This window comes from Rhamphochromis sp. 'chilingali', assembly GCF_963969265.1.
Source record: "Rhamphochromis sp. 'chilingali' genome assembly, chromosome: 17".
Taxonomy (NCBI): domain Eukaryota; kingdom Metazoa; phylum Chordata; class Actinopteri; order Cichliformes; family Cichlidae; genus Rhamphochromis; species Rhamphochromis sp. 'chilingali'.
In genome coordinates, this window is record NC_137944.1 from 16163307 (window position 1) to 16176535 (window position 13229).

The window sequence follows — 13229 nt, forward strand, 5'->3', positions numbered from 1 at the left end:
TCACAAGAAACACTTTCATGTTATGTAAGTGTTAATTAAAATAAGAAGTGATTAAAACAGGGACTGTACTGAGATGTAATCACAGAAATATACAGAGCAGATTTGGAAATATTTGATGTGCACACTAGGTGAGCGATTAGACTTCAACGTAACCGTGTCACTGACTTCCACATTAATACAGAGACGACTTTTAAAACTTTAACTGCAACAGTGAAGTACGTCTATGATGTCTCTGACAAAGCATCCTTTTAGCAGGCATGCAGGAAAGCAAAGGGATATCAACAATTTGTAGTTGCTGTGATAACAGCAGTTCAGTCAAGCTCTAATACATTTTGTCTGATTTGTGTGCATCTGTACAACAAGCCCAGTGCTGCAGATATACATGATGTGATGTAGGTGGAAAATTAGTCTGGATAAAGATGAATACATCCACTTTAATATTCTTTTAGCCCAAGCGCAATATTTTGTTAATATTCTGATCATTCTAATACAATAAGAAATCATTTATTAATCCCATGTCTTGGAAATTCCTTTGTTTCAGGAGCTAAAATGAATATCATGAAATTATAATAATTATTGTAATATTGACAGTAGTAGTAGTAGTAGTAATAGTACTAATAGTATTAAAATAAATTGTTTATATATGATAAAATGATAACGTATTCGGTATTATCCTGCAGATACACCTCATTCAGACATATATTGTATTATGGAGTGTCACAGCCTTTCCTCTTTGTCCGTATGACAGTGCAGCAGATTCAGTCAGTCAATGCTGCCTGTCTAGTGAGCGGTGAAGAAGATGGACATGTAATCCACAATGTATAACAGTGTGTTCAGTGACCCCAACTCCACCAAAGCCACTCCCAGAAACAGCCTTCCTAATGAATCTGTTGGTGTCTCCAGCTCCAGTGCTGCTTCCCCAATTCAATTCAATTTTTATTCAATTCTATTTGATTTTTAGAGCTTCAAATAACAACAACAGTCACCTGAAGATTCTTAATACTGTAAGGTAATGACTCCACAATAATACAAGGAAAACAAACGCATCTTTTTAAAAGCATTACTTGTACCCAAGCTTATAAACAGGCTACAGAGGGACTTCTCACTGCATCACAAAGCAAGCTGGCAATTTGCAATCCACTAAATTCAACCTGTGTCAATAAAAAAGAGAAAACAGATAAATATATCTTTAACTACAAACAGACTAACAGTGCCAATTAGATAGGCGTGCTCATGAACCTATAGCATTTCATGTTCTCCACCAGCACCACCATATCACAGCACCATGTTGCCAAGCAACCAGAGTGAGGGGTGTTTGAGTGCGAAGGTTAAGATCTTTAGCAGGGCTTAATGAGAAGAAGTAAGCGCAACTGCACTCACAGAAAGTGTGAGTTTGAGTGTGAGTGATCTGCCCATCACACCTGCAGTTATAAAAACATTATCTACACCATCACTGGAAGCAGTCATCAACCTCGCTGGACACATCCCTCTCCACGAGTTCAGTGATGAGAGCTGGGAAGCTGTTCGGGATCTATTTTAGGCATTTGATTTTCTCAAGACAGTTTCCCATCATTATGCACATTTCAAATGCCAAGAAGTATCAGGGAGGGTTTGGAAAGAAAGTGCTGCTAAGTGAATTTCTCCCTTAATTGTGCGAGTGGGCATAAGCAGGAGCAAGCAGAAAAAAATACAAATGCCTCACATTTTACAAGACGAGAATACAAGAGAATGCAGTTTTCCTCGATCGAGGGACAGTCGCAAATCCCCGGCTCTCTCCCTCAAATACTCAATAAACATCATTAAACAAGCACCTCACAGAGAAGACTTTCTTCAATTCTGGCTCCCACTTTCACATTGCAGACTTATTGTACGAGTCTGGTTGGGTAAAAGCTGCAATATCTTACATTAGTTGAGTACAGAGATAACTGGCATCCAGTCTTTGCACTTAAAAGTTGCAGCACAGCTTAAAATTACAGCTTATATTCTTAATAATCTCTGTGAAGTTTTTTTTGTACTTGATGTGTTAGAAACAGATGGTTTTTCCTGGATTGCCGTCTTCTTGTGCACATTTAATTTTCAAAACAGATCCTGACCTCAATGCGATTTCACGAATGAGGCTTAACGAAATAGGATCCAGCATTTAGAATGAATTAATTTAAAAAAACTTTGCAAAACTGTAATGTAAATGCAGCATCACAACTTTGCCAAAAGCAACAATTAAGAGCCCATGCTACGCAGTTGGTGACTTTTCCTGTTGCTTTTCAAACCACAGATATTCAGATACATACACAAATCATCCAGGAGACTAAAGAGAGAAAGATCTAATAAATTGGGCACCCTGGCATGATGATCCAAAATAAAGCAAAAACATTCCTCTGAGAGAACTGAGGGAAGTTTAAAAACGCAGCTAAACAGCTTCTGTGACAGGGTAATAAAAACAAACTACATGAGACCAATTTCCACCCTTAAGAGCTGGGATAATAAGATGCACATCGTTCTGCAGTAGATTAGTTTGATTTTGCAATGAGGCAATCTGGAGCAATAGTTAACAAAAAAGCTCTCCCACGATCGTGGCAGCGCTGCTCGCTAAGAATAAGTAACATCTGGGGGTACAAATTCAGTCCAAGGCCTAACAGAATGGTCAGTAATACAAAAATCCCAAAGGTTGTATTTTAAAAAAAGCAAACTCAAAGATTGTGGGACAGATGTCGCAATGATAATTAAAAAGAAAGTTTCAAGACTCACTATCAGCTTCTACAGACTGCAAAGCTCATAACATGCAGCTATATTACACTATACCTCTGTTTTAAAGAAAAAATCTGGGACACTGTAAAAAGTCTGTGTACAGACACAACAGACATAAAATTTCAAACAACAAATCTAAGGCGTTTAAATGTTTTTTTTCCAATGTGCTCATTTTGAATTTGATACTAGCAACATGCTTCATGGGGAGATTGTGGCTCAAGAGTTGGGAGTTCGCCTTGTAATCGGAAGGTTGCCGGTTCGAGCCCCGGCTTGGACAGTCTCGGTCGTTGTGTCCTTGGGCAAGACACTTCACCCGTTGCCTACTGGTGGTGGTCAGAGGGCCCGGTGGCGCCAGTGTCCAGCAGTTATTTTTGCATCACAAAAGATGTCACATGCTGTAGTTTTGAAAAAGCAAATATTTCCACAGAGGTGTGCTGAATATGGTTTTACACTGTCTTGAGCAATATTTTAAAAAAGACAACACCTGGATGGCAACGTGTAAAAATCCTGTGTACTCCAATCAGCATTAATGGTGCTTTCAAAGAGGTGCAAGCTACCCACAATACCACTGTACATTCTGACTTTTACAGTTCCCATCAATACATCAGATGTTATGATGGTTATCCACAACAATAAATTTTTATTCCTCATGACAGCTCCCACTTCACCTCGGTGCATCTCTGATGAAGTGGTGACAGACTTTTTCCATGTGGCCTCACTCTTTACCCCTCGGAAGCCTACTATGAGCAACCTTTGGTCCTCTTTTCTGAACTGAGCGGTTTCTCTCATATTTCAGGCCTGCTTATGTAAAATAATGACTGGATTTGCACCAGAAGTGGATGAGAGTGTTCTCTACCTATGCAGCTACCCTTGGACAAAACCAGAAACTACTGTAATCATTGTGAAATCCCATCTTTATTAATATATGCTGAGGTGTCAAATCTGAGTCGTCATCACATCTCCTCGTGAAAAGAATACATATTTTTTTGTGTGTTATTTGGTTTAACTTGAATTTGTTAAACAGTTCACTGACGATGGGAATCAGAAGTGTTTCTGACCCCGTGTTCTAATTTTTACTACAGAATCGTGGCCCTTACATTCAGACACTTCTAAGAATTTCTTGAATCTTTCAATATACTGCGGATCATAGATGAGAATTTGCAATTTTACACTCAGAAGATTTATTTCTGAATTGTTTAACTTCAGTATTTGTATTGAGTGGTGTACACTTCCCATGTCTATTTAAAACGACTCACCATCTCTGGAATCCTCTTCTTATACCCAGTCGTTTAGGCTAATTACTAAATTAGCCTAAACGACTGGAGTGTTGTAACAGAGGCCATCTAGGATTGAGAACATCTTTAGAAAAAAAACTTTCATGGGTCTCCTAAACAGTTACAGTGTTACCAATAACAAACCCTTTGAATTAAAGCTGAACGTCTCAACTTTAATCACGTCTTGGCTGATTTTAAATCCACTGTGGTGTGCAGAACCAAAAATTGATGGACCTAACTGTATGACATTTTGTAAATCATGGCCACTTATTGATTTAAAATAGCATCCCAGCATGTTAGAAATGAGTGTGTGCATGCTGGAAAGAATAAAACAAATATTTGCATGAGCTCATTCTCATTTGATGCTATTTTTACTCTGACAGGCTGGATAAACATCATTACTATAATCACTATGGTTTACGAGCAAGAAATGTATCATATTTGTTATGAAGTGCCCAGTCCACCCTCATCACTTCTCCTGTGTGACAGTCTATGACTTCTGGACTGAACTAACCTATTTGAATCAAGAGATTCGTATAGACTAGGGGATTGATGGGAGGTGAGGCTATCCAATACTGATGAGATGTTGATGTAAAATTAATAAGACCCTTTCACAATCAGAACTGACCTTTCTGAGTGCTCCCATTTGCCTTGAATTTTTAAGGCGCATAACTAAACGGTGAGTTCACAGGGGGAGATGTGGCTGTAACATTTCCTCAAATTTTATTTATCAGGGGAGGAGCCCGTAAAGTTTGCATTTCCACAGAAAAACAAAATTTCCCATTATTACAGGCCTAGACAAGCACAGAAAGTGGGATTTTAATTCGTTTCTTATGAGCATGTCAAACGTTTCTTATGAGCATATCAAAAGTATTTATTCAAAGAGCACTGCTCATTTGCCTAAAACACATTTTCAGTGTAGTCTGAGCCAGAACAAGTATATTCTTCATATATGTCAGACAGACCTTGGAAACAAGAACTGAGTGATCAGTGTCGCAAAAATTATATATATATATATATATATATATATATATATATATATATATATATATATATATATATATATATATATATATATATATATATATATATATATATATATATAGGGGTGCAACGATATTCGTATCGATATTGAACCGTTCGATACAGTGCTTTCGGTTCGGTACGCATATGTATCGAACAATACAAAATTTTTGATTTATTTTATCAACTTTCCTTCTGACGATGCTGTCTGTGTTGAGCGCTCAGTGAATCTGCGTTCGACTACTCCGCCTAGGCTCGACAGTGCTGCCTAGGCGGAGTAGTCGAACGCAGATTCACTGAGCACTCAACACAGACAGCATCGTCAGAAGGAAGAGCGCAGGGCATTCAGATCTGGCGTTTGGAATTATTTTGGTTTTCATGTGACGTATGACCCTGAAGGTAAGCGAGTCATGGACTAAAGTAAAACAGTATGTTTGCCATGCAATGCTCAATTACATGGGTGGGAGCTAGTGTGTTAGCGCAGTTAGCTCGTTAATATGTTGGCCATCTAGCCCCATGCACGGGGCGATCGGCGGTAGCTCGTTAACGGAGATTTGCCGTGTTGTGGCGTTAAGGTCATTTCAACGAGATTAACCTGAAAGCACTAGTGGGAACACAACGAATATGACTGCACATTTACGCCGACATCATCCTAGTGCAAAGACAAAAACAACAAGCATGCTACTAACTTTAGCCGAGTCATTTAGACACATGATTCTCCTTATGCTGCTGAGAATATAGCCCAGAAGAAGCGGATAGTATAGCTTTTATTTTGGAAAGAGCCATTTCTCTGTAATAAACTTTCTTTTTCAAAGATGAGTGATTCCTCAATCAGATACAGGGCTCGCAATATCGCTAGCCCGACGTCCTGGGGCTAGCGATCTTTTCAGTCGGGCTACCAAAATCTATCTCTTCCCTGCCCGTCGGGCTATTGTAGGAAAAATATATGTCAATGCTTTTGCATTCTTTCAGAAATGTAGCTGGGTAATTATGTCATTGGCATCGGTGAGCCACTGTCAATATGTGACATATTGAAATCGCGTTTGAATTTGCGCTTGTTTTTTTGCTTTCACTTTGCAATCGTGCGAACTGTGTATAGAGAGCGACAGCACTGATCTGTGAGTGATGAAAATTTGCGCACCAATTCCTCTGACATCGTCTTATTAATTGTTAGCTTACTATGCAAACATGACAAGTGAAATCTCCCGCAGCTTAAACATGTGAGAGGTTGATCGCGCAGAGAATCGCTGAGCTTATGTGAGTGCGCGTGTAAAAGCAGCAGGATATATATTTGACTACAATGACCTGGATGACTGAGAACCTTCACAGACAGATATATATTTTAGTTCTGCTCAGCCAAATAAGACAGGTCAGGGTGAAGAAGTGACAGCCAAAGAAAAGCTTACCACAAAACGGAGAAGTTATGACAAATCAGACTATAAGGCAAAAAGAAAGTGCAGCTTTATGGTTTCATGGACAAAAGAATTTCTGTGGCTGCAATATGACGAGCTAAATAACCAGGGCTGCACATAAGTGGTCCGCAGGTGCGCATTCGCTGTCAAAATAAAAAACACGCACAAGGGTTAGGGTTAAATTTAAAAACTGTACTTTTGAGTTAAAATATATATTTATAATTTTAATAAATGACAAATTAAAAAGGCATGAACACTTTTTTTGTATCGAAAAAATATCGAACCGTGACACCAAAGTATCGAACCGAACCGTGAATTTTGTATATCGTTGCACCCCTAGTGTGTGTGTATATATATATATATATATATATATATATATATATATATATATATATATATATAGAGAGAGAGAGAGAGAGAGAGAGAGAGAGAGAGAGAGAGGACAAACTTTCTTTAGATTTTCAGTACCTCTTCAAGAGCACCTCACTGCAGCTTGTGCATGAACCACATAAGCTATAGGCATATATTTCAAATAGGTACTTCAATGAATTGTCCTTTTGACATTTTCAAATGCAGATATAAGTGCACTAAATAAAATAACCTAATGTAAGGAGTCAAAACAAAACACTTGATCTTCATATGGTGTCATTGAAGCAAAGGAACTGCACGTGGGTGCTCACATGCCTCTCCATTTGAGTGTTTCTGAATGAGCTGCCATATCGAACAGAAGACCGTAACAACATCCTCAGAACTCTTCAATGGGTGAGTGTAGGTACACTCTCTGAAGTGTACCTACACTCACCCGTAGTGTGCTCGTATTGTGAGTGGAACCATTCAGGCGACACAATATGCTGACAGACACTCCATCAAACGGAAGTAAACAGTAGGTTGTGCACAGTTTTATGTGTATCGTGACTGAGAGGTATAATAAATAGTTGCTTGGTCCGGATTAGAAAAAAAGGAGGCAAGGAAGAAGACTAAAAAGAATAAAATCAGTTATGTCTTGAAGGAAGAATGATTTTTTCACTGTGTATAAAAAAAAATTCCTACATACACGCAGTCGCCTTTCAAATGGCTGAAGGAACACATTCATCCAAAATAATCTTTGACCTGGAACCCCTTTACAGACAGGAAAATAAGCTCCTCTCAGGCCATCTACCAGCAGGGGTAGAAGAACATGCATAAACAGAGAGAAACACACAGGAAAAAGGGGTGGAAGAGATGAAAACAGAAAGCAAGCGCATGTAGCTCAAAGGTAAGAGGTAAAGGACAGGCCATGGTGTATATAAGCATACAGGAAATACCCTGGGTAAAAGCTGTGCATTCAAACACCAAAGGACCAGGGAGGAATCCACAGCAACAGCAGACGTATAAGGAGAAACTGTATCCTCAGATAAGGCTTGGGATAACCTTTATCTATACCTTCATATGCTTTACCCTCTATGTTGCAGGCCAGGCGTGAGGACATATTTTCTGAGGATGTCACGTCACCTCCAATACTGACAAAATACCAACTCTGTGTCTCTCTCAAGAGAGAGAGAGACGCTCGAGCTATATCAAGGTTGTCAGGACAGTGAGGCGCGGTGAATTAGCTGGCAATATGAGCTAAGAGAGTCCTCACAAATGACATTTTAATGTAACAGAGGTGACCTTAACATGTAGCGTAGGAGGGCAGTGGGGGTTGTGCCACATTAATGTGCCAGACAAGCTTTAAAAAAGCTCTTTACAGACAGTAAAGTTACTTTTTTACAGTGAGCCGAGCAGCATGGAGTGTTTATTTTCTCTTTGTTTTTTCACATTTCTGCAGTACTTTACTCAGCAGCTCTCCAAAGCCGCCATTCACCTTTAATGTATCTGCTACATACTGAAATGCCGGTCAAAACACTAATGTGACTCAGGGTGATAACAATATGGTGATAAATAATAACACAAAAGAGCACTCAGAGAGCATAACTCCCCCACAAAGTAAATGGCTATACCGAAGCTTTGATGTTTTATAAGGATTTTATGGCGTTATTATCATGTGGTAGGGGACCGTACTGAAAACATTAAAAGTGTGTTGCATAGCTCTCTCCATGCCTTTTTATGTGATGGATACCTCGATATGGTTTCTCGAAATTTTCAATTTTGACCTTGGGTACTAATAGTGAAGGTCAAGGTCAAATTAGCCAACCTAGGTGCTCATGTCCCCCAAGGCCTCGTATATTGTTGTGAACTTTGAATACGATTGATAAAAAACTGTGGGAAATGATACGAATCAGGTGTTTTTGATTGAAATCTGGGTTTTCTGAAGCAGCAGCAGATGTGTGATGTCCTGAGTGGCACTTTTCTTTAACAACGATAAACCCTGCAACATCAGACCGCAGCAGTAAAACAATACAATAAAAGCTTCTTAATGTGCATTTAAACAGGCGGCACAGCAGCATAAACATTACCAACAATGTCCTGTGCTCTTCTACACACCTGACAGGTCAGCTGTTGCACACAGACTGCAGGTTTATAGAGTGAACTTTGTTTTTGTTTTTTTTGATAAAGTAGTCCTTCTGTGGATGAATGAGCTCCGTCAGATCACAGTTACATTTCAGCATCTTTACGGTGCTATGTGAGATGAAGTTGTGGCACCCCGCCCCCCACTTCTAGTGGTATCTCTCCATTCAGAAAGTTTGCATTTTCTAGCCAAAATATTTTGATTACAATAACTAAGAGCATTCCTTGATACCCTTGGGTGAGAGTGTAACTCACTCCCGGCATGTTCATGATGAATTGGCCAAGTTGGCTTGCTGGGCATGAAATGTGATTTATTTCGATCTGAATGGAAAGAAAAAGACAGACAGAGCGAGATCTGAGGAATGTGGGCCAGTATGGAGACCCCCTCCCCCAAGTAAAAAGCACTGCTGCTGCTGCAGTGCACTGAGTCTGTATTGTGACCAAGATTAATTATCTCACAGTGAAAGGCTACAATACACTATGCTTCTCACTGAAGTAATAACTTCTTTACTTTCAATCATGTTCTCCGTGCTCTTCTCTCCTCCTTAATTCAACTTTTACGAAAATCTGACAAACCACTGCAAGAGAATAAGAACGTATTCGAGTAAGTATTTGTGTATCCAGCACAACGCACTGGTTTCATGCTCTCATCATACTGACTAAAAGAAAAAGGCTTTCGCGCTAACCAGCTGAAGCGGACTTAATCCTTTATATAGCAAAGAAGCCGCTCATAACACTGAACAAACAGATAGCACCAGCTCCTTACCGTGCACAGGTCCTTATACTGCATCTTCTGGAACTTGGTATCGGCATTGCCGGCGCACAGCTCCACGTATCCCAGCACAACTTGGAACACTGTGTTGTGGATGGCCTGGGTGAAGTGCATGTGTAACTGGTCCATAGCAGTCTGCAGAGAGAGCCAAACACACTGTTATGAAAACTATTACACCAAGATGTCACTGTCAGTCTGCCAGTGTGGCTCTGTGAAAAGGCAAACAGCAGGGAAATTGCAAATCACACTTCTTGGAACACATATTGTATACTTAATATTTCTAGTTTCACACTATGGCACAAAGGAAAATGAGGATAGCCGCGTACTCTGGGAACTGCAGTGTTCCAGTCAAAGTTGTTGTTTTTGTTTTTTTTTTTAAGTGTAGTTTGCTGCTGTAAAAGGTAATTAATGAAGTCATAAGGAAATTGCAGAAAAACACATTGACAGACAGACATGTTGGTGACGCATGTTGTGTTTCGGCAGAGCTAGCAGCCTCCAGCTCCGCTCACTCGTCGCACTATTAATTTCATGTGACACACCTGAAGCCATTTTGTTGAAATCATTTATCATAGGAGCATTATGACTCGGGGGGGGGGGGGGATAATCCACAATTACACACTCGCTTGCTACTTAAACACTGCCTACAAATAACCTGCTGTTATTTACTTTTCGGTGAACTCCCCACTGAGCCTCTTCCATCTCCGCTGTGCTTTTGTTTGAAATCGACTACAGGTAATGACATTTCTTCTATATACAGATCCAGCAAACATGAGGTAGTGTAAGCATTTATCTGGAGGTATATTCGTGCCCACCTGGTGACTGTAAATTCAATACTCCCCTCCTTAAATAAAAAAAAAAGAAACAGACACACACACAAAAAATAATAATAAAATACTGTTTTTGTCTCCACATACCCCCGTGGGGAATATTCTATTGATGCTCAACATCAATATTGTCTGCCTGCTGTTTGATCGTGGGCAGGTAGCTCACAGTGAAAAGATCCCAGTGACAAATATGGGAAGAAAACAACAACAGCAAAGCGAGGGCTTTAAAACAAAATGACCTAAAGCGGAATTTTCACACAAAGTAGGCTCATTTAACCTAAAATAGTGATTAAATACATTGATTTATTACCTTAACTGACAGTTTCATTAAAGATTTTCTTGTAAGAGTAATTCCAAAAGATACTCATAACTAAAAAATACAAAAAAAAGCACTTATCTTTCAAAAAAGCCCCAAAAAACTATAGTTATGCAGTCGGTTTGTGTCTGCTATAATTTATTCTTTTCTAAAGTCAGTTTACATTTACCCCCAATTTACTGTCTTGCAGCTCCTACCCACCGTCTCACTGTGGGACCCTTGAGAAATGAGGACACAACAGTCGCAAGAGACGTGGGAAGAGTATTGAGCAAAGCCCTAGGTAATGGGTGTTGCAGTGCAATTAGATTTCTTACTAAAAGCTTATGACCACAAAATGTAGCTCCCCCCAAAATCCGCTGTGAAACCCTGCTTGCACAAAAGTCATTTAAACATTTCTTCTCTTCTTTCTCGGGGAGTTTCACTTCATCTGACCCAAAAACACATGAGGAAAAAAAAAGAAAATACTGGCTGTACAATGTCTAGACTGTAGAAGAGGGAAAAAAAGGGAAGTAACTATGGCAAACCGCCCTCGTGACAATAAACCTCGTCTTCAGCTAAATTTGACGTGAGCCTCGGCGATTGTAGCGTTATGTATGGCGGAAAATAAAATGTAAAAAATCAGCATGAGTCCCCTTTAGTAGGCATAAATATCAATAAACTGCATGTCCAGACTCATTATTTTGCAGCTTCTTCTCCCAAACAGAAGAATTAAACAGATAAATGGAATAAAGCGATCTGTCAGACTATTTAGCTTGAATGAAACCAGCCCATCACAGCTAGGTAATGACTGCCAAGAGACTATTGTAACGGGGGGGATGCAAATGGTTTGGCACAGTTTGCTACAGTTTGTTAGGCATTTTGTGAGGCTGATTACTACCTTCAGACAGTTAATTTGTGTATCAAAAAGGAACAGTTTAAAAGAGCGCATTTGTCTGCAATGTGGCAAAAACAAAATTTGAGATGAAGATAAAGAAAATGACTAACTGAGATAAACACAGACACGACAACAACAACAGCAGCTCCTTAGTTTGCTAGTGTGTCCTGTAAATCATCCTTAACACAATGACTGTACGGAATCATTCATTCTCAACAAAGCAAGCAACAAAGCAAGTTTCTCAGGTTGTGAGGATATTCAGCACGTTAGCAGCTACACTGCTCTCTGCTTTCTAATTTCGTCTTTAACTTTGCAAAACTAACACTGGCGTGTGGACAAGGTGCCATAATGGGATTTTGCGAAACCTCTTCACACTAATGCACCAAAATCCAGCAGACTGACTAACATTTTAAAGCTTTACAATAAGATATCGTGTTTGCAGAAGATTCATCTTCTCAGTGTAACTCGATTTCAGGCGGGAACATGGGAGCAAAAGTTGAAAAAACAGGCAGGAGTTACTAATAAAAGATATTAGCAGTGTCATTCAAGGTTAAAGTCTATTATAGTGTCTCCCTGAGAAACTGCTGTAATTTTTTTGTTTTGGTTCTTAACATAAAGACTTTACAGCTTCAAATAAGCTAAACATGTCCGAGGCAAACACTGTTTGTTTTGAATATTGGATCATTTTGGAAAATTATGATGTGGCCATGCTCATTCAGAGAGACTAAAATATGCTTTATTTCAAGGAGAAAACACAAAATGTACAAGCTGGTTTAAAAATACACTCATTTAATTAAAAAGGTGTAATAACATTAATAACAAAGAAAAACTTTACTAAAACTCCATTCTTATGTTTTTCTTGGCTCTAACCAAACTATTTCTGGATTTTCCTTTTATCTAAAAGGTAAAAAAAAAAAGTTGCAAACATGAGGGACCAACTTTAGCAGCTAATTGGACAAACTCCCGAAGTAGCAGAGGAGTGCAAAAAGGAAAACAACAGCATCAAGGACAGAAACTGAAAGGATGGAGTTATCTTTCAGGTCCACACAAAAAAATCCCCATAAGAGCAAAAGACAAAGTCAAACGAAAGAAAAGTTGCAGCAAACAAAGAAAATAAGCAGGTTATTGTCAATCCATGTTTAGCCATTACCGCTGACCCTTGCAGGCCAGTCAAACCACTGACCTGTGTTTTCCCCAGTAGTGTGTAGGCCAGCTGGACCTTGGTGTAGTGCGAGACATCGAAGTGCTTACAAGTCTTCGACAGAGCGACGTCAAGCTGCTCCTGGAGCCAGAAATAGGCAGATGACAAAGAGGGGAAAAAGGGCCAAAGTAAGGGGAAAGGGGGGGGAAAAAATAAAAAGAGAGGGATTATCGTTCTTAAGACCGGGGATTTAGATATGGACGTGCAGTTGTAAAGCTATCACACACAGCCAAGGGCAGGTAATTGGATGTGGATGTGTGTGTGTGTCTAAGACTTTGACAAAGAGATAAGGGGAGGCAAG

General features: G+C 39.4%; 1 protein-coding gene across 2 annotated transcripts in view; it reads right to left on the bottom strand.

Moving 5' to 3' along the window:
• vps50 (VPS50 subunit of EARP/GARPII complex) overlaps window positions 1–13229 on the bottom strand; it is a 119430-nt gene that overhangs the window by 65444 nt on the left and 40757 nt on the right. For both annotated transcript variants that reach the window (XM_080863796.1, XM_080863797.1), the window contains exons 11-12: window positions 12911–13009; window positions 9708–9848 (exon numbers count right to left, since the gene is read on the bottom strand). In XM_080863796.1, the coding sequence (XP_080719922.1) occupies window positions 9708–9848; window positions 12911–13009 (240 nt within the window). The remainder of the gene's footprint in view (window positions 1–9707; window positions 9849–12910; window positions 13010–13229) is intronic.